The sequence below is a fragment of the Drosophila albomicans genome, chromosome 2R (assembly GCF_009650485.2).
Source record: "Drosophila albomicans strain 15112-1751.03 chromosome 2R, ASM965048v2, whole genome shotgun sequence".
Classification (NCBI taxonomy): Eukaryota; Metazoa; Arthropoda; class Insecta; order Diptera; family Drosophilidae; genus Drosophila; species Drosophila albomicans.
The window spans coordinates 22971913-22997111 of record NC_047631.2 but is presented as its reverse complement, the minus strand read 5'-3'; the positions used below and the strand labels follow the sequence as shown (position 1 = coordinate 22997111).

Genomic DNA, 25199 nt, shown 5'->3' with positions numbered 1-25199 from the left:
TAAAATCAAATGAATATATTGCATAGCTTTCGTTGTTACATTTTCATTTATTGTGTATAAGCCATATTACAATATTGTTCATGAACTTTAGAATATAAGTTTATAAAGGACTATATATCGCAACACCAAGTGCATGCCAACATGTTCAAAACATTTATAATCAATTTTATATAGGCTTAACATTAGCATACTCATTCTTTGTTCACTTATACATTAAAAACTATTAATAATGCATGTGTGTATGTCTGAATGTATGTGTGAGTGGGCATACAAGGCGCAATGCATTTAAAATTGATATTTGATTTAACTTGTGTAACTCTTTCTATTATACAACAACACCCTTGGAGGGCTTAGCGCCCAATATGTCGGATAGTTTTTGTTGATAGGAAGCCAGTAAATTGGCATCTGTAATGCCACATGCCTTGCACGATAATTGCAATGCGTTGAGCAACTGCATCTCGGAGAATTCCGTTCCACGCTCCAACAGTGAGTTGAGTATTTCCTGCAAGTAAAGCGGATTAATTTTCTGATCGATAAAATGCATCTATGCATCACTTACATCCGGCTCCATGCAAAGCAGCTCGTAGAAATGTTTCGCCTGATCTAAGGCAACTTCTCGGGATGCAGTTATGTTGCTCAGCGTCTGCTGCAAAGCTATCGAATTGCGACACATGCGCTGCACAGTGATCTGATCAATGTGCTCCAAGTAGTTGGACGCCTGAATAAGAATGCGTGCAGCTAGATGCGCTAAACCCTCAAAGATATACTAGAAGAGCCGAATTCATTATTCATATTGATTATAACAGAAAAAAAACAAAAAATTCTTACCCTCGTTTTGCGGGGATGCAGAGTGGCACTAAATGCCTCATCCATTTCAGATAGACGCTTGTTTAGTACCGATACCTGACGATCCGGCTCTAATATATCATCCTTAGAGCCCACATAGCTATTCGTTCTAATGCTCGACTTGGAACGCAAATAGTGAAAGCATTGCACACGCACCTCCAGATGCAGCACCAGCAGACATGTATTGGCAAGCTCATCGAACTCTAATGCCAAGTTAGTCATCACCTTTATGGTGCCATCCTTGATGGCCACATTCGCTGTGCATTCGGCAGCCGCTGAGTTCAAACCGTTGACGAGGGGGCGTCGCAACTCGTTGGCAAACTCGGAGACGCGCACCGAGAACCATTCCATACTCTCTTGTAGTATGGCCAACTCTTTGAGAACACTGATGTCGGCCAATATCTCCTGTTGAGTTATGCCTCCTTCACCTAAATTGCTGGTCAGCATTTCAGCTTCTCGTATGTTTCGTTGCTGCACTTGCAACGGACTCTCTTCCTCGGATGGCTCAAAATTGGTGCGTTGCAATTTGCGCGTGTGTCGAGCACGCTGACTCGATGTCTTTAGATCAGTCCAATTGGGTAACGTTCTACAAGTATTTGATGTTATTAAGATTGCAACAGAAATAGTAAACTGGACAATTACTTTAAGAAGCGACTGATGTCCTCATCCTTCAACCAAGCCACACTGTAGATACGCTTATCTTCCGAATCTGGCTGTACTATTCCTCTGTAGGCCGCTTGGCATATCTCTCGGTAGGCCTTTAACAATGCACACACCATCTTTAGCAGCTCCTCTGAGTAACAAGGCAAATCTTCGATAAGATTCTTTGTCTCCACCAATCTTCGCTCAACCATGACTGTGGACTGCAGAAGTGGTCTGCTCAAATTTAGCGATTTCATTTCCTCAGGTGTTATAATTGCACGCCAAGCATCCTGATTCTTGGACAGTGATTCAATGGTCAATTGCAAGTTGCGATTGTGACCCTTGGATAGGAATGTGTCCTTGATATAGTTATCCACAAAGTCATGCAAGCTGCAAGGTTGTCTACAAAAGAAATTCATTATTAAAACGCAATCTAAGCGTAATAACCATGAACTTACCCTGGCTTGCATTTCATAAAGTTTTCAATTTCCTGTATGTAGCCCATCAAAGGCAAATACACTTTGGTGATCACATTCTGATCAGGCGTGCATATCAACAACTTTTCGCGCTGCTTTTTCTCGTGCGGCAGTAGACCAGTCACAGATCCTTTGCCGCTGCCTAGCGTGCCACCCAAATTGTCATCCACTGAGGCATCCGAAGCATTGCGTCGATGTTCCTTGAACGTTTCATGCGTGCTATTGCCGGCTATATGCGATGACTTGTCAAACTTGAACATGGTTTTCTTGGTGCTGTTCATGAAAATGAAAAACCAATTAGTTTGATTTAAACTAGCTAAGTAATTAATTAGCTACCTTGGAACTTTTCGTCTTAGGAAATAGGAGTTGATATTGTTTGTTGGCTCGGCAAATCCCGTTTGCGAGCTCTCATCCCCTGATGTATTTTGAATATCCAAGTAATCCGTAAGCAACAGTTGCAACTAAAATGTATGTTTTATTAGATAATAGTGGATCTATTTTCTTACTTTTACTTACCACAGATTGCGCCTGCGCCCAGAAATCCGTCAGATCATAGGGCTGTGGTCCAACCACAGCATACTTTTGACCTACAGCCAAATAGTTCTTGAGGAGCAGCGTGTGCGTCTTTGCGATCGCTTTGAACTGTTTGAAAATCAACTCTAGAAGAGTAAGCAACGGATTCGTTTCACCAGTAGCTGCAGCTGCTGTAGCTTGCAGCTGCTGTGTTGTATGGCGCACCACATTCAAGAGTTCAGTTTGAATTTGTACACGCAGCGTTTCCAACGAATCCGGCACCTTATGCAGCATGCCAAAGCATTCCACGATTATGGCAATGAAATAGCTCATGCTCAGTTCGGGATCAATCAAATCCGCATCTTCGATAATCTCTGCTTTGTCCAAATCAAAGCCTTGAGCCATTTCGCTTAATGCTTTGCGCACCCGAGCATTTGCTTCAATGCGATCCGTGGAGCGACGTGCAGCAATGCCACGCGTAAAGCTCGAGTTGAGGCGACTCGAATTGCTGCGCTGAAATGCCTCGTTTGCAGAGTTTTTGTACACCTGTGTGACGAGCTCTTCGTGCAGACGTTGATAGAGTTGTTGGCGTCGCGACTGCAGATCGGTACGTAAATCGGCCAAACCTTCGACACCCAACAGCGGTCCATTTAAGGTAGCCAACGCATCCGTCAGTGCTTTGCTGGCATGCAAATACTGACGCTTTTCCGTGTAGCTGACCACACGTTGAGGCACTTTGCGCAGCTCTTGACTGCAATAGATGATTACTGAATGTACTTGAATATTATTAACGTATTGATGGCTTACATTTGCTCGAGCATCTCTAGCACATACTTGTGCTGCACTGCGTCCGTCCACATCTTCTTGAGCTCATCGCGACGACATTGCAGCAATCGCTTGCAGGCGCCCAGATTCTCTTTGACTGCATGAATGCGCTCGCGACTCGCTGTGACCTCTGTGGACACCTGGCTGAATAGTGGCAGTACTTGAGTAAGTTGCTGGTCATGACGTGAAACGAGTTCATTTAGTCGCAGATCGGAACGCTTGAATTCTTGTTCGATTTTCTGCTTCTCCTTTTGTCGCTCTTCGGTTGTTTCACTAAAACCCAGCGATTTGATGACATTGACGAGGAAGCCACATCCAGCGGACTGCAAGAAAAATTAACGCCCAACAAAAGTGATGATGATGAATTTGCCTTCTTATTAAGATTATCGAATATCAAAGAGGGCGTGAAACAACAACAACAAATACAACAATTGTAGATTTAAGCGGTGTCGTCATCAGCTTCATCTTTGCCAGATGTGATGTTAATGAACAAATTAAAACCATATACAAATAGCATATGTATTAAATATACTTGTTGTTTGTTAATTTCACAATTTGTTTCAAGTTTTTTATGAAAACTTGTAAATAATATTGTACCTCATCCTTGCCATATTTAATGCCCCTAGGTGGCTTTGTCGGCGGTGGCGCGTCCATGCGGATGGGTTTAAAATCAAAGTAACCCGAGCAAGTTTGTTGCACTGTAAGCGAATTTATCACTCTTTATTTATTTACAACATTTTGTACTGCAAGTGTATTATTTTCTATTATTTTTATAAAAATGAGTTGCAAAACAGTGTGACCACAAGCTAACGTTTCAAACATGCCGAGTTGCATCGATAAAAATATACTGCAATATACCATTTCGCTATTGTGAATAGAATAAATACCAAAAATATGTAAATTCGTTGGCGCCTCTTTTAAATTGTTGGTGCAGAGCAATTTCACAAAAATTCATATTTTTTTAATTTACGGAAATAATGTTAAAATGGGTTGGCCTGGATTTTTATATATATTTTTGGAAATCATTTTGAGCACTTAGATTTTCTGCAAACGAGAGCAAATAACAATTCAACTGTGGTTTTCAATTTAACTTTATTATTTAACGGTTGCTACATCTATGTTGAGTGCTTGGATTATTTTAGAAATTGGTGTCTAAAGCATTGCTTCACACTTAAAAGCCAATATGGTAATGGTTATATGGTTACCGTTATGCTAGAAAGCTTTCAAAGCTTAGCTACAATAATTTTATTTCTCTTTCCATTGCTTCGTTCACTTGATTAAACACATTATGTAATTTGTGTGCCTTGTTTTTGAGTTTCATATATAGTACTTTAAATAAGCAGCATAATGCTGTGGTGCTTTCAACTTACACTATATATAATAATTGTATATATTTATTTATTGAAACAACAATGGTCTGTTGCTTTTTCTTGCAAATTGTAGATGTAGAAAAATTAGTGGAAAACAAAGTAACAACGGGAGTCACAATTGTGTTGTAATTTTTTTGTTCATTTTTTTGTTAATTTAGTTTTGAATTGCTTAGGTACAGTGTACTAGTCGGAGGTATTGCATAGATGATTGCTCGTACATAAAGTACAAATGCATATATTATAAGTTAGTAGTTAATGACACATTTGTCGCTAAGTTCGAACAATTGGAAGTTGACTTGAGATATGATCGCTTTTCTTTGGTTTTCACAGGTGGGTCGTTGGGGATTACATAATTACATAACGCTAGATGTAAACACTTACAATTTATTAAGTTGTTAATTTTGTTGTAGATATTGATATTAAAAACGATTATTACATAGGTAATTAAAATTTGGCTTAAAATTCATGTTGTTCATTTGGCTAAAATTAATACGATTGCATCATGAATGATTGTTTGTCTAGTTTCACATAAAATATAACATGTTTTCTTAGTTGTTCATTGTTAATTACGGCTTGTTACTAAGTTAAGTAATTTAATTTAAATATGCATAATATTTAACTTAGTTTCTCTACTCAACGTTGCTGACTTTCTCTCTTGCTCTCTCATTGTGTTGTTGATTACTCCTTTTTGGGCGACTCACTGTTCATTATGCTGAGACGACGAATATTGGGTTTGTCGTAATCCTCCATAGAAATGCCTCGCGATAAGCGGCGTTCAAATGAGCTTGAACTGGCAGTGGAATAAGATCGTCCACGATCAACGCCTGGCATTACGATCGAAGTGAGCAATCCCTGGCCTTTGCAGAACAATAGAATTGACTGAGCAACCTTGGATGGCTAGAAAGGCAAAGCAAATGTAATCAACATTAAAAAATATTATATAATAAATTATTTGCAATATATTTACAGCATCGGCCAAAACATCGCCAGCACGTTCTATCTTCAAGATGGTAACGCGTTCCTTCTCAACATCACGATGTAACTTCTCAACCATCGAGGCATATGGACTGAGCATGCCAGTGATCAAAATGACATCGACTTTGCAACCTTTGAGTGTAAGATCCTTGCGACTGCAAATTAAATTGAATTAATAAAGAATTTTACAAATCATGTTATCTTTTTTACTTCATGAACGCCTTCACGTAGAGACCGACATTCTTGCTGTTCAATGACCGATGCAAACGCTTTTGATACTCGGCCACAATCTTGTCCTTATCTGGATTCTCGCCAACAATTTGCTATATATAAGATTAATGCAATGGATGTTCGTGGTGCATTTGTGAGTAAGCAGAGTATTTGCATTAGAAAATATTTCATTTGTAAAGTAACGCAACAACATTAAGCATATTACATTACTAGACTACAAAGCAGGCAAATTACAAAAGTTGCATGCATAACAATGAAAACTATACAAATTTTTGTTTGGAGAAATTTTGCATTTTTATATTGGCCGATTTCTTGATTGAGCTCTACGTACCGAGGGCTAAAAGAAAGGAAACAATAAAGATATAATATTAATAAACATGCCGCCTATGGACCTAGAACTATTGAAGGTTCAGCAAAATGTTGAATATATAGTTGAAATGTTCTGAGACTATATAAAGAGCATGAGTACTAAAGAGAGCTGAAGTTAAATGTATATATTTTGGTTTAAACTTTTGGTTTACCTCCATGACCTGCAAAGTGCAATCGAAATGCACACAAGTTTAACATAAAATAGACAAAAAACAATAGAAAGTAACACTTAGATTAATCAATGACAACAGACACACGCACACAAAGACACACATTGAAGTGAACTGTAATTATTTGTACTTACATGTCCAAATTTGTGATACATTAGAAAGCTCTCAGCCGATTGGGCCACCTCATCGCTTTTCCAGCTAATGAACTGCAAATGGTCAGAGAATAGCAGACAACGTATTAATTCCCATGTAAACAGATATCACTTGACGTTAAGTGCGAGATAGCTCTCGCTCTCTCTCTCGCACCTTGCTCTTAAAGGATTGCAAAACACTTGCAGCACTGCCGGTGGCATTGATCAGAATGAGGCCAAGTGCCCGACTAGGATGGGCAAGGCCAAAACGGGCCAGGACATTGGCACCGGCTCCCTCGCCCAGACCAATTACATATTTCACATGCAGATAGTCCAGCACGGTGACCAAATCTTCGCCCAAAGCCTGTAGCGATGGAAATGGGAAATTATCGGCCAAGGCATCGGCATTGTCCGCATGGCCGGGCACATCGACATGTATGAAACAGGAGCGCTCCTTGATTTCGGTCATGCAGGGGCTGCTCACGAATTCCTGAAAAGAATTATCTGCCCATGTGGCGTATGCGTATTATTATAATTAGTATACAATCAATTTACATCAACTTATTTTTACATACGATTGCAGCCCAAATCGTGCACTGTAATGAATACAGCACGTTTCTCCTGCTGCGACAGATCTCCCTTTAAAGAGTAAATAGATATATGAAGTTTATTATTTTGTTATACTCAAAATTGTCGGCATATTCAACTTTACCTGGACTATGACTGTCAGATCGCCGCATTTTTCCGTGCTGATGTTGTATTTCTGTAATGCCATTGACATTGCGAATTAAATACTAATTGGATTATATTATGCACTGTTAGCGCGTTACAGGCAATTTTCAAAGCAAAAAGTGAATTACAAAAACCAAAAAAAAAAAAAAGCTAAAAGGCAAAATCATTTTCACGTTCCCATTAAAACAAACTGAAGCGTGAAAAATGACTGGGCATGAAATGACCAAAAAAATAAAATGCGTCTCGCTTTTGTGTTGTTTGTTGTGTGGGCTTCTCAGGGAGTGTAAAAATGGGAGGAGAGATGCTCTATGATGATGCTAAATGTCAATTGCATGCATCCCATTTAAGTTCCAACAATTCAACTTTTTCAATAGGTGCAAAGTGTTGCCCCAAAAAGTAGGCAATGGAATTTTACAAACGGAAATGGTATTTTCAAATGATAATTGCTGAATTCAATTTAAATTTCATAAAATATTTAAAGCTTAAACAATATTTATTGCAGCAATTACGTTTTGTTTAATAGTGCAAACTGTAAACAATGAGCCAGCACTAATGGCTAGTTATAATTTATTAAAGCTTAAGTTAAATGTATACACAACATTCGCAACCTCTGCACACATCTGCATAAGCCCTGGCTATTGTCCATTGCCCGAGTATCCTTCAAACACACGCACACATACATACAGGCACAGAAAAGACACCCACACTAATAGAAAACACTTATTGAAATTGATGGAAACTATAAAAGTGTCAAAAGACACCAGCCAGTATAACATTTTCCGTTTCTAAGGGCTCTCGTCAATATCTTTGGCCCAATACAATTTGCCTAAGCTCCTTAATGTAGTCTAAAGTGTTTTCTTCTTCGGTTTTTTGTTCGTTGCTGCTGTTGCTTCCGTTAAGCAAGTAAATAGATAGATAGATAAACAAATGAGTATTATGTAAATGCAGCACCAACTTTTAATAGCATTGAGTTAGAAGACGGAAAAAATAAAAATGAGCAACAAGAAACAGAATAACAGACAACGCTGTGGCAGTGGTTGTGGCTATGGCTGTGGCTGTGTGTAGTTGCTGTGGTCGCTGGCAGCTGCAGGTCATCTGTTTGCCGAATGCCAATAAAAGTTGCGCTTTCAAATTAAAAACATAAATAAAACATGTTGATGTTGACTTGTGGCCGCTTGCAGTAAATTTACATAACTGTTCCGTGGGTCGTGGCCCATAAAAAATACGACGAGCAGCGAGAGAGTCAGTTTCAGGCTTTTAATGCTGCTGCTTGACGGTAACAAGCAATGCACATTATGGCAGCTCAGCCACGCCCCTTTTCGCTAAGGCCAACAACTGTCCTTGCTGCACACACACACAGGGGACGCTGCTGCTGCAGAGTGCTGTGCAAACAAACAAAACAACGCAAATAATGGCGTTGACAATGGCTATGGCGACGATAACGATGGCGATGGCGATGGCACTGACAATGGAAATGGAATAGCGGGAAATAGGCCTGAGCTTGACGTCGCAGTCGCAGCCCGGAATTATTGCTGTATAAACAACAGCATGGAAATTGCGCCCGCCATCTCGTTGTCGTCACAAATCAATTGCAATTAATTGAGCGAGCGAAAAGGCGAGGCACAAGAGTCACTCATAAAGCTGCTTGCTTTCAGCATTTGTAAATCAATTTTTGTTAATTAAAAATTGAAAAACCCCCACGAGCTAATTGCCAAAGAACACACAACACAGCAAACAAGCAATATTTAAGATGAACTTTAAAATCATACAACTGCAACATGAAAGTAACTTGTTTATTTTACGATGGGGTAAATATCCTTAAGCTGCTGCAAATGCACGCAGCGATCGAATAAAGTAGCATTGGAGTGGAATGCCATAAAAACGCGATTGTAAATAATGAAATTGGCCATAAATTGCACAGAGTCTGATGTGTGTATGAGCACCTGCGCACCTGACTGACTGCACTTTACGACCTGCCAATGCTCATCCACATCGAAGCCAACTGCTACTGCATTCCTCGTCGTTTGAGTTGTGTCGTTGCTGTAACGCAGTTAAGATGTCGTCTGCTCTTATCGTTGAGGTTGACGCATTCGATGATTGATGTTGCGGTTGCTGAGCTGTCGCACACAGCAACAACATCGAATTCGACATCCACATCCACATCCACATCGACACCGACCGACAGGACGGCACGCAGCCTTAACCACACCCGTCGTATACGTAATGAAAGAAACTTTTGCTCGCATTCAAGCTTTATGAGGTGTCTCGATTTCCCTTTGTGTGTGGTTTTCTCAACTCAATTGTAAACTACAATTGTTCATTCCTACTTTTGCCTCGAGCGCAATGTTTTCCTATTGCTTTTTACAGACTGAAATACTATTGCCATCAATCAATTAAAGAAAAAACTACATTCTCGTATACAACACATCTCTTTGATTTAGATTTTATTCGAATACTTGTTAATGTTACTTTTGCAATACGCTGTGGGGCGTACATTTTAATTGACTGCTCAATGGGTCAATGTTTTGAATTGTTTGCGATGCACTCTCAATTGAGAGATATACACGAGTTTTTTTTTGCATACGTCTAATTGACGTATGCCTCATTAAATGCTGAAGGGTTTGCTAATTGGTGCATGCAACGCACTCGGAAAGAGTAAGAGAAAGCGAGTGTGGGAAAACTTTTGATGTCTGACAACTGACATGTAAGCAATTTAAAATGTGGTTATTTATTTACGTCAAAGCTGCCATCCAAATATTTACAGCTAACGAAAAATGCAATTAATTAGAGGCCAGGAGTGTGTGTGTAATTAAAATAAATATCGCTGACAACGCGTTAGGGATTTAGAACAGCTTTACGTTGTTCAAACTTTTAAATACATTTTCCATGCACTGCGATTATGCTTTTCAGCATTACGAGAAATTAGACGCGAGTGTTGAATTATGAAATCATTTGTGCCATGTACTTAATTAACTTGGCTCTAAGGCACACTCTTATTGTGCCTCTCATTTGTATAACAACAAACGTGCCTGATGCCCTCGACATGTCACATATCACACATTCTTGCCTAATGGGAAGTCTAATCAAAATGGCCTGGGCATGCTGTCAGCTCAAAATTCCCACGCACTGAGGTCGATGCTATCCGATTACGACATTAAAACGTTGCTTGTCGGTTGCTGCTTGCTGCTTGCTGTCGGCTGACGGTCTGGGCAAAATGGTAATGGCACAGAATCACGGCGAACGAACGAACGAGTGCAAAAGCGCCACATGAGCGGAAACGGCAGTAAAAGTGTAAGCGCAGTCAGCCAGGAAACAGGCAATGGGAAGAAGACGATGGCAGGCAGCAGCAGCAACAGCAGCAGCAGCAGAGGAGTAAAAAAATGGAAAACTGGCAACGTCAACGATTTCAGGAAAATGAAAATATAAAACACGTCAGTCAGAGCTCGCAGCAGCATCGGCAGCAACTAGCAAAGAGCTGAGGGTAACGGCAATGAGGTCAATGAGTTGACACGTACACAGACACACACCCACACACACACACATATACTCACACCTACATGTAAAGCTGCAACTTTTAGCTGTCGCTTAAGGGCATTGCCTGAGCCATGTATGAAGACCTCAGCACATACTACACAGAGCACAAACTATAGTCATATATCATGACCAAGTGATACTGTTTCATGCATGTTTGTTCGGCATTCAAGCATGGTTAGAGTAACAAACAAAAGGCAACGTTTAGTGCACATTTCAATATGCACTGCTCTAGTTGTTGTTGTTGTTGTTGTTGAGTGGTAGCCATGCTTTAAGCCTGTTGTTTTATTTTGTGTTGTCGACACAGCTGGCAGAGGGAATGGAAATGAGCAAAACAAGCAAAGTGCCAACAGGCAAAACACCCAAAGCCAACGAACAACTTTCTGAACACGAAAATACAATTGCTCTAACGGTATGCTTTATGGCTTTCCTTCTTTCCTTCTCTCTAGTTATTTTGCATGCTGTGCAGTGTTTCACCTTGGACAAAAAAACAAAACTTGTCTACGTTTTTGGTATTACCGACAGCACATCCAAAATGTCTGCAGCTCTTGTGCTTGTTTTTGAAAGAAAAACACACAGAATTTGAAGACGATAGCTGGTAGTAAAGGAAAATGTTGATTTGCCAAACCGATTTGAGATTGATATGCAAACAAACTGCGTCAGATAATTCCAATTACGTTCGCTTTAAAGCACAGTGGATGAAGTCTCTTGAAATCAACTTGACTCACAACGAAGTCAAGTGCCTTATGCTGAGTGCACTACACAAAAGCCAAGACACAGCCGCTGACAGCGCAAGAGAGAAGCGCGACACTTAAGCATAAAGTTTATCTAACAAAGTGCTTGTTACTCAATTCTGGTTGGTACAATTTTCCCGCATTTTCCCGCCACTTCCTTTCGGCTACTGGCCGAAGAGCTAATCAGCACTTCCGTTTCCCAGACACGCCTAACTCAATCGCCGGGATTTCAGTTAGTTACATTTATTGCATTCATAATTTAAACCCTATATAGACTTTGTCTCTTTTGCTCTTTGGCACTCTCTCTCTCTCTCTCTCTCTCTCTTTCTATCCAACGAATGTTTGTTTGCTTGTTTATGGCTAACACAAAGTTTTGCACGCTTTTGTCCACTTCATGATGACCAATATGTATTCAAGTGTAAATGGATTTTCGGTTCATAACACACACAAACACAAGCACAATCACACACATACACAAACACAAACACACACACACAAATATAAATGACAGGGACACAGATACACGTATAAATTCGCACGCCTACACACTTCTGAACACGTATACTTTAGGGATTGTTGAAATCCCACATCGCTTGCCACATCCGGCAGAGTACACAAGAAAGAATGAAGTGCAACGAAGTGATCGACTCAAGCATACCCTCCAAATTTGATAATTTGTTAATTTGATAAATGTATAAGGATTTGCATTTCTTAATGTTGTAAATACAAATAAAGGTTGTTCAACTGCTTTAAATTAAAGTTATAAGTATACACTTATTTTACCCATTGATCTTTGCAATCAATTTGATTAGATGCAGAGTATAATGAGAAACAGTGGCTGCCTGTAATATGCAGCCATGTGACACTCAACTGCGAGAGGTACTTATATTCGGTTAAGTGCTGTCATGTGTCGCCTGCCAAATCCCCCCGAAATCCCCAGCACTATCCTGCCAACAAACCGGATGTCTCGGTTTGCTCATCAAATTGATGTTTCACTTTTGATATGGCAAAGAGACGGGGAGAAAGAGAAAACATTGCGTAAATTCCTATATACATCTCGAAGGCATGCAAAATGCAAATTTAATTATTGACATTTTCGTTGTGTGTGTTTGTGTGTTGTTGGTTTTTTATGCTGAGTGAAGTAGGGAAATGGAAACAGCAAAATAAAATAATAAAAAAACATATTATTGATCCGTATAATAAACGAGTGTGTGTGTGTGTGTGTGTGTGTGTATTTATGATAATTTGCACATTTCCATTTAACCGCTGGCAGTCACCTTTACTGACAGTCATTGGCCGCACATTAATATCAATTAAATTTCTATCAGCTGGTGCTGCAAAACATATTGTATAATGCAGCATCCACTAATTGGCCACATTAATGTCTATCAAAATGAACACACACACACACAGAACACAACACACCTACAGCCAGCAACATGAAAGAACATGAAGTGCAATTATACTGAGTGGCAAATGAGTTCGTGCATGTGAATAGGAAAGCAGCTTGATCAAATGGATTTGCATAAACATGTCTGAGCTAAAAGCGTACTATAACGTTTTCACTTTCAATACGCATAGATAATGCAAATGCTCAATTAGGCTCTTCCTCTGCTCCTCCTTCCTGCTCCTTCTCAACTGAATAACTTAATCAGTGCATTAATGTTATGAGCAGCTAAATCACTTTCTGGTCGTTAGCACAACATTTAGTGAGCATCATAAACTTTTCTTATGTCCGTTCGCATAATTTGTATTAACTGTTGCCGCGTAGCTTAGCTGTTGCTCATTATGTGAAATCGCCGCCTAATTGGGAATTATCTCTTGTTCGCTTTTAAGCTCAATTAAGAATTATGGCAACCGAGGTGTCACGCCCGCTTTAAGGTTGATGCGATGGTTGGTTGGTTTGCCAAAGTTTTCAACTCTCGTGATACGTGATATATTTATATGCTTCGGCACGCTTTATTGGAAAATTGTGAATACGAATCCTTGGACAAGGTTCTTTCTAAAGTCGTTGCTTAAAGAGTACCTGAGAAATGCGAGCAGCGAAAAGTTTTGTCAATCAAGCGACGCGTCAAAAGTGTTGCTCTGAAAGAAACTTTTCACACTTTATACCCAGCAAATTGCGGCAAACTTTAGAGGTCGCATTAAGTGAGTTTTTAATAGACAAAACCCGAGTTGAGGCCTGCCGCTGTAAAACCCGTCAATTAAAGGTCATTTAAGTTTTTTAAACACTCTCTCTCTCTGGCTAGGCTAGTGAGAGAGACAGCAGATGCTGAGAGGGGTCTCTGCTTGTTTTATGGGGCGTATGCGTAATGTTGCCTTGAAAACTTTCGACATTTTGCCATGGGCAAAGTTATGCCAAAGAGAGAGAAAAATAAATAAAGAAAGTAAAAAATACTCAACAATGTCGCATATACGATTATATATGGCAGCTCTCAAGCAGCTACAGCAGCTGTGTTCACAAATTTGTCAAAGCCTCGTTGCGTATGTGTAATATTTATTGAAGGCGCCGCTAATGGAAATTGAAAAAAAAACTTCATTAAAAATGCAATTAAACGCCAGAAGCGATTGTAGATCAACTGACGGACAGCCAACAAATTGAACTCGAAGCCGGAGCAAATAAATAACAAGGCAAACAGAAGGCCAAGAAAATGTTGAATGTCGTCTCGACTCGACTTGAGTTGACTTCAATGTTCAGCCAGTGCAAAGCTGGACAAACAAAACTATGTGTACATATATAAACAAAGAGCAAATGCTGCTAGCTGCTGGCCTCCCATAATAAATACTCACTCACACATACGCACCCACACAGAGTGAAATGGAGGCGTGGCACTTTTTACACTCTTCTGCCAATTTCGGTGTAATGAAAGTTTATTCAATGCACAAGGCCATAAACTTGCCCAACCGATGCCCTAGACAATCCGAAAGGCAACCATACAACAAAACAAAAAAAAAATTGTATATGTAAAAGTAAAAGGGCTGCTCGAGGGGTGCTGAATGTGAAATACACACTGTGATCTTTGCTCCATTTTTCGGTTTACCGTGTAAGTCAACAAATTACACAAGAAATTGGCAGAATATTTTTTCTCTCCGATGCAGCAATAACGAGACTCATGTAAATGGCACACATTTGATTATGTGCGTGTTAGTGTGTGTATGCTATAGAGTATTATATATGTATGTGTGTGTGTGTGTTTGTGTGTGCGTGGTCCATGATGGCAACCTGCGGCGCTGTGCACATGCTCTACATTTAGGGGATCACATAAAAAACCAAATGAAAAAATAAAAGTTGAACTTTAAATGAATGATGTTGATACCCTGCACCCTTAGATCGCTAAGAAAACCTAAATGGGGAAAGGAAATTACAATAAAACTAAGCTGAAATTCAATTTAGCAGCTTGTTTGACAAATACAAATTTATAATTAATTTCGTGGGCGAAATGCGTCCAAAAGTTTTGCACTCGCAACCTGATTAAATTGAATGCAAACAAAACATTTAATGTACACCAAATGATTATCATATTTCCAATTATCTTTCACTTAGCTCGAACAAGGATAAAAAACAGTCCTTCAGGGTCGAAGCGGATTCTTTTTCTTAATTAAATTTGCATTCTTCGTTTTGTCAACTGAGAACAATAGCGAAAAAGTCAAGTTGGAAAAAATAGAAATCCTTGCCAAATTGAAGCACGCAAAAAATGTCTGGCAAGTGGAATGTTATTATTATGTGAGAGCAACGGAAATATGTTTTAGTTGTCAGCATATTTGGAATTGAAATTGAATGCGACCTCGCTAGCAAGTGAGCACATGCAACATTTTTGCCTTGCCCGGGCTTAAGTCGACGGAGAAGAAGATTGCATACTTTACGAGCAGAGCAGAGCAGAGCAGTGTTTGTCTGCTGATTCAGTTAAACACACAAGTTAAGCTGTACAATGGGCGCCAGTTAAAGTGAGCCACAAATCGATTTATCTGATAAGTTCTGCGATGAGCAAAGAGATTTGCCATTTAATTTACGAGTACTACGTCTCGAAAGAAAGTGTAGAAAAAAGGTAGAGAAATAAATGAATGTCCGTAAATTACAGGCGTAACTAATTGCCCCGTCTCTAATGTCTTTGGCGCTGACAATTATGGAAGACCGTTAATAACAAACTTAATAAACAGCTAGCAACACTCGTTGCCCATTTTGAGCTGCTCAATTTATTTCGACTGCCAGATGCGAACGCAAATGGCACGTGAAATGAGTCCCCGTTAACGGTAATGGTCACCCAGCATACACATTTCAGATGTTGCTATAACTGTAACAGTTACAGTTACAGTTACAGTTACCGTTACAGCTACAGTTGCGCCCACACAGATGAAGCGACAATTATGCAATTTTTATGAGTCGCACGCCAAAAAGTATGCTATGCCCTTTGAGAGCAACCTGCCAGCCAACCACCAAAAGACACCAACTTACAAATTCCAAAACGACCGCCAACCCACACACACACTGAGACACACAGCTGCTGACAAGGCCACAGGGCTTGAGCGGGCTTTGCATAGTTTGTGGCGTTGCAGTTGATGCCTTCATACATCTAAACTGAGGCGCAGCTTACGGTCTGAGCATCATAAATATGTCGTGAGTTTTCGCAAAAGTCACGTAGCGACTGAAAAATGCAACGAATGCAGGTGAGAAATGGCACCGCAATGCAACTGGCAAACTGGCGAACTGCAACTTGCCACTGCCAGTGGCATGCGACATCGCTAAACACATAATTAAACACATGAAACGACTCAAGAACTGTTCACATAGTCAACCAGCAAATGACGCAGCAAAGCAGCCAAGTGCCAAGTGGTAAATTCCCACTCCACCGAATGAAAATACGAAAAAATGCAATGAAAAGTGGCTGCAGAAAACTAAAAAAAAAAAAAATAACCGAAAACTTACACTAATCTTCTCGGCCGAACCGGAAGCTGCGGCGCCAGCGGAACGATGCTGTGGTGTAACCGGCTTGGACATTTCAAACAACGCACTAAAATTCACAACGCAATTCGCACAGTTCTACTTTCAACACACAAACGTTTCTCGATTCGCGTGTATCGGGCGCTCAGAAGCACTTGCAACCGAATTCACAACACACGTTTTGCACGTTCACCCAAAAAACTGCGCTTCTTTTGCTTTTGCTTTTGTTGTTTAGCTTGGTCTTTAGCGTACTGCGGGTGGCAACAATCGCGTTCGAGTGCTCGACAACGACTGCTGTGCGTTGCTGCTGTGTGGTCTTATCAAAGCGTTGCCTGGACGAGATGCCGCCGGAAGCAGCAACGAAGCAAGCACGACGACAACTGCACGACGACAACGACAGCGACAACGACGATGATGATGATGACGAAGCGGCTAGCAAAACAAAATGCCGAAAAGTGTTATGGTAATGGTAGTTACCGTTATTGTAGTTGTGCGTCGTTTGCTGGGCAAACGGGAGGGAATAAACTGGGTGCAAGGCGATGGTGAGATGGGTTTCAGTGGCAATGGTTCTCTGCCCCCTTTTCGACGTAGCAGAGAGCAAGCAAGATGTTACGACGCAAAAAGAAGCTTTAAAATTCTGTTCTGTGCGGGGGCATTTGAATGTTGCCGTAGGGCAGTTAGCTGGGCAGGTGTTTGCTTGGCAAGCAGTTTACGTTTGGCGCTGCCAGACAAAGCAAAGATTAATCCAACTAAATTAGCCTTAAGACTTAATGGATATGCTGAAAATGTATAGCAAAGTTGCATTCAATTAATTTTAATTAAATATAATTATATTATTACTTAATTTTCACCCCTTCTCATTAACATTTCCAATTACTTTAGCAGTCAGTCTGGCAACGCTTTGCGATTGGCGCCCACGTAAAAGTGCCAAGCGCATTGCGAAATATCGTTGCCTACTTATGAGCGCAATGCTTTCTGACACCCACGCACTATATACGTGTGTACATCTGTGTATGCGTCGGTGTCTGTGTGGGTGTGTGTGTGTGTCTATTTTATATGAAAAATTCCTTTTGTTTTAGTTCTTATTCTTTGTTGGTTGCATTGTTTTGCTCACTCTCTATGGCGCTCGCGAGCTTTGTTGTTTTTGTTGCTGGCGCTGAGCGCCTTTTTGTTTTGATGCGCTAATTTGGCAGCGCGCGGTAAAATGCCCCGAATGCCATCACCATTCATTCATTTTTATCTACCACACAGACGCCACACTCATTCCCTTAGCTCGCTGAAATTCACAAGATATGCGCATTTGGAATTTACGTGGCCTAGGTCAAGCCGGCCAAAATGCCAACCACAGTCCCAGTCACATACTCAGGCAGCAAAGCTCACACATCTGGATCTGGCAACAATGAAATCATATCCGAGAGTGCACTCTGGCCACAACAAACGAGGACAACTATTACCATATGCATTTTAAATATATGTGTGTTATGTATGTACTGTACATATAAAATCAAGAAACAATGCACTGCCAGCTGACAAAATGCTGCTGAAATAACGATGATGCTGATAACGAATGTGGAGATGCGAATGCGAATGTAAATGCGCAAAGTGAATATGAATGCTGCTCACGTTTCCACTACAAGTATCACGGCTGTCAATGAGCATGGCCATAAGTCTGATGAGTTTTATTTTTTTGCATTTTTTTCTCTTCCTGACACAGCGTAAAAATTTCATGTCGACGCAGTGAAATTCGAAGCTGCATAAAAAATGTGACGCGCTCGTATAAACTAAGCATGTTCTCCTCTTGAACAAAATTCAAATTACTGCGGAAAACTTTAATGTGCTTTAAAAGTACGTGCTCATTTAGCAAATGCAAAACTTCAATCAGTTGATTTATTATTATATTTACGGTAAATCTAATCAGTACTGCTTTATTTTAGGACCTTTTCTTCATCTAACGATTGTCGAGTTATCCCCCGGTCGCTTTTTGTATTTGAATTCAATGCAATAAACTTATCAGTCAATCACAGACTCATTTAGCAGATTTGCCTTGTTTTTTCTGTAAACTGTTTAACTTTGTTGCGAATTCCAATAGCAATTCAGAGGCATGGCCACGCCCCTTACCCTCACTCTCAACACAATTTGGATGGTTAAACTTCTTAGCATTGCCAGTGGCAAGTGGCTTAGGGGCTTTCAATTGTTTTGCCGCCTCTTGCGCCTTAAAGTATGCAATGAGTAGCTCTAGGCAACTTTTTTCCATTGTTTGTTGACTTATTGTCACGCCCCCCACTGACGCCTGCTGCCTACCGCCTTCCTTGTGCCGCCCATTGCTTAAGTAACGCGCCTTTTGTATTTTGTTTTGCAGCCTTTTGCCTGTGTGCTTGTGTGTGTGTGAGAGTGAGTGATATAAATCCTTGTTGTACTTGTTTTTATTGTTGTTGTTTGTTCTGCGCACCTGCCTAGGTAATTGTAGTGACATTGTTGTTTTGCCTTTGCTCAGCTTGCCGTTACAGTTAATGTGTTGTTTATGTGTGTGCACAGTGGCTGTTGATATTCTTGTTGTTGTTTCTGTTGCTTTTGCTGTTGTGGTTCTGCTTTCACTTTTTGCTTAATTTCTTCGCATGCCTCACATTGTCCGTTTAATCATACGCCCCCCTTTCTCAGCTCTTTTCCCATTTTGTTTAATTAAATCGAAATTAAAACATTACACTTGCCATTTATCTGCCACCGTCTTGATACAAAAGCAAAAAATAAAATAGAGTGTTGCGCAATAAATGCGAATAACGCTTCGTATACGCAATAAACTCTTTAAACCGCTTTATCCATTCTTAAACATTTTAAATTCGTATTGAACAACGAAAAAACGAGTTGAATTGCAAATAAAATTACTGCAAATAATAAATAAAATGTACATCAAACAGCAAGGAATTTGTTGGGAATTATTGTCTGGCTTATTTCCACTGTAAACAAGAGCTAAACAAATATTACACAACAGCATATAAAGCGTATTAAGCGCATAAAATGATTGCGGATTTGTAAAAAGCACACTCTATATGTAAGTTGAGGGTATTAACATTGTGTAAATGGAATTTGTGACAGACGGAGAGAGCGAAAGAATTCTATTAATAAACTTAAATAGGTCGTATTACATTTAATATGATTTAAGTTGAGACTTGTAGTATCTCGCAGGATACGAGATACGGACCCTCAACGAAATGTTCCACAAATTGTAATGCTCGACAAAATGCTTGAAGGGAATTTAATGCCTTTTAAATTGTGACCCCCAGCCAAATTCAAGTGCATGGCTTTCAAAAGTGAATTACTTATAGGCAAACACACGCACACACAGATACTCGTACTGTGCACGAACAACGAACACTTTAAGCCCAAACGGCAACACAAGCACACGTGCCAAGAGTATGAGGATACCAGCAAAGAGGAGCAAGAGACTTTAAGTACAACAAATTCCATCTTCTTGCGTAGCCGACAATCAACTTACAAGCCGGGTGAAAATTCTCCGTCTCTCCCATCCTCTCACTTATCCCTCTATCGCTCTAACACAGTTGTTTTCTCTCTCTTTCTCTCTCTCTGGTTCTTTGTCACTCTCACTTTCTGTGAAATTCATTTACACGATGTATTCACGCGATATTTACGCACGCATTTATTTATGTTGCACTTTATTAGCTTTTTATCGTTCATTTATTTTGCTCGTTCTGTTCGCTGTGTATTTCTCTTTGCTACGCTTCGACGTCTCTCAATCTCTCTCACCACGTAATTTCCTTTATTTGCGCTGCTATTTTTGATAAGACCAATATGTGTGACCGATAAAGACGAACGAAATGTTGAGGGGAGACAAACTTAAGCGAATGCAAATTGATTGATCAGCACCCGCGATTTTGTGTTCTACAATATGTTAAAACTTCATTTGGTTCTCTCCCGTTGTAATGGTTCGTTGCGAAGAAAATTAAAAGAACTTCCCTCGTTTATCGCAATTTGGCGTTCAATTAAATTTTCTGTTACACAAAACAAATTAAGCGGTCGGTCATTGGCCAACTTATGGTATATACTCGTATATAAGTTCTTTAATTTTGTTTGTTTGTGCTTGCTTCACCCGCTTAATTAATGCTCTGGCTGTGTATATACTTCGATGTAACTATTTATTGCCCACTCTTTATTCAATTGATATAATTGCAAGTGCGCCACAGTCTTTGTCTCCGTCTCCGTCTCAGTCTCAGTCTGACAAAAAGCGAATTTCACGAGCTATTTACATATTATATTTAAGGTCTATTTTTAGCTTGCGTACATCGACTTTTAAATACAATTCGAAAAATGCATTATGAGTTCCGCACGTGAATTGATAGATACAAAATCAACAAAAAGAAATGGTCATTGGCAACATAAATTAAATGTATACGTAAACTCAAATTAAAAATACAACAAAATAAAAACAAATTAGAGGACGACTGTGAATTACTATATATAACAACTTTTATTTACTCTAATCAACCCTTTCACTACCAGAAGCATCAAACACTTTTTCTATTAAGACAAAAACGTCGTGTCCTTGAAATTTGTATAATTAATTCGCCCACCAAATTGTTGCTGTAATAAATAAATAACAGTCAAGTGCATGCCATGCGCTTGCATATCACATTATATGAATTATAACAGATTAATTAAATGAGCAAACAAACCGAAGACAGGGCAACGAGCCAAGTCAAACAGTCACGTCTGAGTATCTAAATTCCTAATATCTTGCACCCACACCCATGCCGACTTATCAAATACATATATCGAAGTCTTAGTATAGGTTTGTATATATGTAACACAAATGTACTATGACTTTTCAGTTAGTTCCTGCTCAGTGTTTTTGTTTGTTTAAATTTGCTGAAATGTGGCAGTTGCTTGGCAATAATTTACGACTTGGCTAATTTGGCAACGAGTGTGGAATAATAGCAAATAAAATTCAATTGAGCATCAAATAATCATGCAAATATCAATCGCTAGCCACAACAACAATAAACGAGAACAAACTAATTGTTATATCTCACGCATTTTGGTCACTTGATGCCGATTACCTCATAAATGGTATTCAATACTCTCACCCGCTCCACCAAACTTTCAGCACGGCGCGCAAAGGAAGCGCGTTTCTCAGCTGCAATGGAAGACATAATTGGGTCTAAGAATTTAGCTTTATATACTTCAGATTCGCTTTGCTCGGGTTAATTGATGCGAAACAGCTGAAAAGAAACAAGGGAATTTATTTACCCAAAAATTAACGATTTGATTCGTATCTAAAGCTTTTTATCGATGACCTAACATCAATAAATGAACATAATGAATTTAAAAATTATCTTAGACACTTGCAAATAGCACAAATACCATTCGGTGACTATTATTATTCATCGCTCACATTGTTATTATTGTGCCCGAAAGAAAAACATGAATACGATGAAAAAGCTCGCGCCAAAAACTAAACGATGACAAGCGGAAGTCGACGCAGGTGCAAGAAACCGAAATTGTTAAAAATATTTCAAATTTTGGGCACAATATTAACATAATCAAGCATCGGCCAAAAAGGTCACTCTTCAAAGGCACACAGAAACAGTCCCACAAATATAATGAATATTGTGCATAGATTATTACACTTTTTATTACGCCGTAGATCACATATCGCGAGAAATTACCGTTATGCAGGAGTAAACAATTCAGCTGCCTATCTCTGAATAAATTTGTGAAGTATAGTTGTCAATAACTGGCATTAAAAGTTTGCGAGAATAGTAAATTTTATCCGAAAACTCCGTTACCGATCGCATGCGACTCGCACCAAGACGTTGTGGTAATGAATTCCGCCGTTGAACTGATGACACATTAAGGCATATTCGGCTTTTGTAGCCCAGCTGAGCATAAACTGAGGAAAGAGAAAAAACACAAACGAACTTTTTTCGTAGCGTAAGAGCGCCAAATGTATATATGCATGTACAGAAGTGTGTTTAATGTACAAATTTATTTTTAAATATGCGCTTGTTGCACTCTTCATTGTGTACCTCTAGTTGAATTGATTTATGGATTGAAAAGCAAACAAGCAACAGGTGGTAGTGACGCGGTTGTCCAACCAATCAGCCACAGTTCAAGGTTCTTACACACCCACTTTGCAAATTAGAACTGATTATAGTCCGCATTTGCATAAGAAAGCACTAAATTAAGCTAATGCTATTCATAAATTGCGAAAAATAAGTGCCTAATGCTAGTCGCATGCTTAGCCAATTATTTTGAAAGGTAACGGCTTGTTTGAATAATTCGACAATAATTATTATCGACGACCACCACAAATTGTTTGTTCGGTTATCGATAACAAATACAGTACAGATAGAGACGATTTCATTCGCTTTCAGCTGACCAACACTGTTCTATAATTATTAAATGTTTAAAAAACTTTTAAAGCTAAAAAGTACTTCAAATTCATTGCAATATATGTTTTAATAGCTTCTTATTTTGGAAAACTTATGAAGAAAACCTATCATACTATAAATGATACCATACTTCATATCCAGAGTAGGTATATTTTGTATTTTATTTTTAAGCAAAGTGGTATATTTTGAAATTGTACTTGTGGTCACACTAGTCCGAGCTAATGTTGTGCTAAAGTACTATTTAAGACAGTTAAATTTCATTTAAAATTCTTAAAATACGTGTAAAAACGGCATCGAATTGACGCACCTAAAATGGCAACTCGCGGCGGTCCAATGGTCGCGGGCACCGACGGCAATGACTTCGAATTCAGACAAAAAGTGGCAAACACATATCAAATTAGGTTAATAACACTTTCTACCAAATACTATACCTCCACATAAAATTATCTAATTACTTGCAAGTAGCTGCTAACAGCATTGCCAAAAACCAAAAAGGTCACGACACGACAACGTACTGCAGTAAAGTTACAGCTCCTGCTGCAAACTGCAAGAGCCAGACAAGCAGACAATCAGTCAGCCAGCCTCAGGCAGCGCCAGCAGAGTGGTGGGTGGGCAAAGTGCCAGCTAGACACACAGTCAGCAAGCAGCATGTGTGCCTGTTTACAAAAGCAACAACAGCATTGTTTGTGTACATATTTTGGATAGCTAAAGGCCGAGGCCTATCAACAAACTATTGAATCAAAAGCACATACTATAGTAAATGCAATATAAATTTTCCTTTTTACTTGCAGCTTGTTGAACAAATCACGCCTGAAGTACTGCATTTTCTTTCATGCCCTGCTCTTTTTTGTCATGCTGGCCAAGCTGACGTCGGACATATTGGATCGCTTGGATATATTTGTGCTAGAAATTGAAGAGTTAGAGGTGCCTCCGCCACTGTGGTGGGAATACGTATGGGCTGCCTCGTTGCTCACCTCATTTCTCGGCCTGTCAGCGGCACGTGGCAACAAGGTGCGCGATATGCAAAAATATATGATTGCCATTTTGACGCTGGCCATGCTCCCGCTGCTTTATTGCTTTGGCTACTACTTTGCCGACGTTTGGGAATTCATTACCATGGACAAGTCCGTGGATTTGGATGAGACAGACATTTTTGTCTGGCACGTAAGTTTATTAGTTCATTACGTTAATGCAAATATGAAAGTTAACTCAAATGTGCCTTTCAGGGATTCCCATATGGAGTGTTCTGGTATGCCTTCTGCTTTATAGGCTTCCAGATACATGGATTTACCCTGTACTTTGCCTACAATCTAGTCAAGGCCTGGAAGGCTCGCACCTCCACGCGTAAATTTCAATAAATAGATTGAATCGTGGAAGTAGTACTAAAATACTCGCCAAATTAGTAAAAACAGAAAACGTCAGAGCAAGAAGCTGTAGGGCTAGTTGTAAATAACTTGGAAAAAAACAAATTATTAAAAACTTTAACTCTCTAGTGCACATTGCAACCGAAATAAAATAAAATAACAGCTGTTAGATACACGCACACATTTTTAGTAAAATCAGACGTAATAATATTTTCAGTAAAATACAAAACGAAATATAAAACTACCAACGTTAAAGTTATTGTTAAAGTTATAAAGTTACACACACATATGAGAAAAAGCAAAAGTAAAACTATATAAACATAATTATCATAACGAATAGATGCAATACAATACACGTACAACCTTATAAAGTCGAGTCGACAAACAATGCAACTGAAGCCACCAAATTCCCAAGCAAACGGAAACAAAACTACAAGATATAAAACATGATTTTCTGTTTTTTGTGCTCTACTTACATTTCGACGTGCCTCGTGTTTGTTAGAAACGGTTTATATACTTATTAAAAACAAAATACTTGTAAAAATATATAAATCTATATATTGATACATATGGATGAGTACATTTGACACTACTATTAGTTTTAAAAACAAAAACAAAAAGAATTTCGAAATGTTTTGTTATGAGTTTTTGTTTTTTGTTTTAAATTATTCGACTACATAATGATGTAATGATGATGCACATTCATTCTACTTTCTCGCCGCATGTTTGTGCCGAATTTATGTTAAAAACTGCCCCCCCTAAAAATATGTATGTATAATTTACGATTATTTAAATGCAATTTGAAAGTTTCTATCATCAATACAAATTGTACAACAAATACTGGGAAATGTGTAAAATCTTAAATGTAAAACTATTTTCGAATGGTCATTTACTATCAGAATTTATAAGTAGTTTTTTAAAAATCGATCAATAAAGATGCATAT

At 39.2% G+C, this 25199-nt stretch overlaps 2 protein-coding genes across 6 annotated transcripts; one reads left to right on the top strand and one right to left on the bottom strand.

The window, feature by feature from the left end:
• Window positions 1–27: 27 nt before the first annotated feature.
• On the bottom strand, window positions 28–25199 carry LOC117573679 (exocyst complex component 4). 5 transcript variants are annotated; one of them, XM_034257023.2, is made up of 19 exons: window positions 24732–25197; window positions 22166–22389; window positions 21557–21718; window positions 7261–7311; window positions 7124–7187; window positions 6724–7052; window positions 6552–6623; window positions 5858–5970; window positions 5640–5802; window positions 5374–5569; window positions 3900–4000; window positions 3285–3625; window positions 2481–3228; window positions 2301–2425; window positions 1947–2237; window positions 1489–1890; window positions 829–1432; window positions 560–766; window positions 28–502 (listed from the first exon to the last, which is right to left on the bottom strand). In XM_034257023.2, the coding sequence occupies exons 3-19, from the start codon at window positions 21647–21649 to the stop codon at window positions 326–328; spliced, it is 4077 nt and encodes a 1358-aa protein (XP_034112914.1). In that variant the 5' UTR covers window positions 21650–21718; window positions 22166–22389; window positions 24732–25197; the 3' UTR covers window positions 28–325. The 5 variants fall into 5 exon arrangements, with proteins under 5 accessions (XP_034112914.1, XP_034112913.1, XP_034112912.1 ...); XM_034257022.2 differs by lacking the exons at window positions 28–502; window positions 560–766; window positions 829–1432; ... (4 more) ...; window positions 3285–3625; window positions 3900–4000 and having other exon boundaries at window positions 4381–5569; window positions 21584–21718; window positions 24732–25188; XM_034257021.2 differs by lacking the exons at window positions 28–502; window positions 560–766; window positions 829–1432; ... (7 more) ...; window positions 22166–22389; window positions 24732–25197 and adding an exon at window positions 16470–16754 and having other exon boundaries at window positions 4381–5569.
• LOC117575632 (protein jagunal) lies at window positions 23083–24451 on the top strand. The gene is made up of 3 exons (XM_034259912.2): window positions 23083–23292; window positions 23683–24055; window positions 24118–24451. The coding sequence occupies exons 1-3, from the start codon at window positions 23204–23206 to the stop codon at window positions 24247–24249; spliced, it is 594 nt and encodes a 197-aa protein (XP_034115803.1). The 5' UTR covers window positions 23083–23203; the 3' UTR covers window positions 24250–24451.

Excerpts from the sequence above, each read along its gene's own strand:
- LOC117573679 (XM_034257023.2), bottom strand. The coding sequence starts at position 21,649 with ATGTCTTCCATTGCAGCTGAGAAACGCGCTTCCTTTGCGCGCCGTGCT. Across the intron at positions 7,312-21,556 it reads TATTGAATACCATTTATGAG|AAATACAACATCAGCACGGA; the intron begins GTAATCGGCATC and ends ATGGCATTACAG. Across the intron at positions 1,891-1,946 it reads TTTATGAAATGCAAGCCAGG|ACAACCTTGCAGCTTGCATG; the intron begins GTAAGTTCATGG and ends TTTCTTTTGTAG.
- LOC117575632 (XM_034259912.2), top strand. The coding sequence starts at position 23,204 with ATGGCAACTCGCGGCGGTCCAATGGTCGCGGGCACCGACGGCAATGAC. Across the intron at positions 23,293-23,682 it reads GCAAACACATATCAAATTAG|CTTGTTGAACAAATCACGCC; the intron begins GTTAATAACACT and ends TTTTACTTGCAG. Across the intron at positions 24,056-24,117 it reads CAGACATTTTTGTCTGGCAC|GGATTCCCATATGGAGTGTT; the intron begins GTAAGTTTATTA and ends TGTGCCTTTCAG.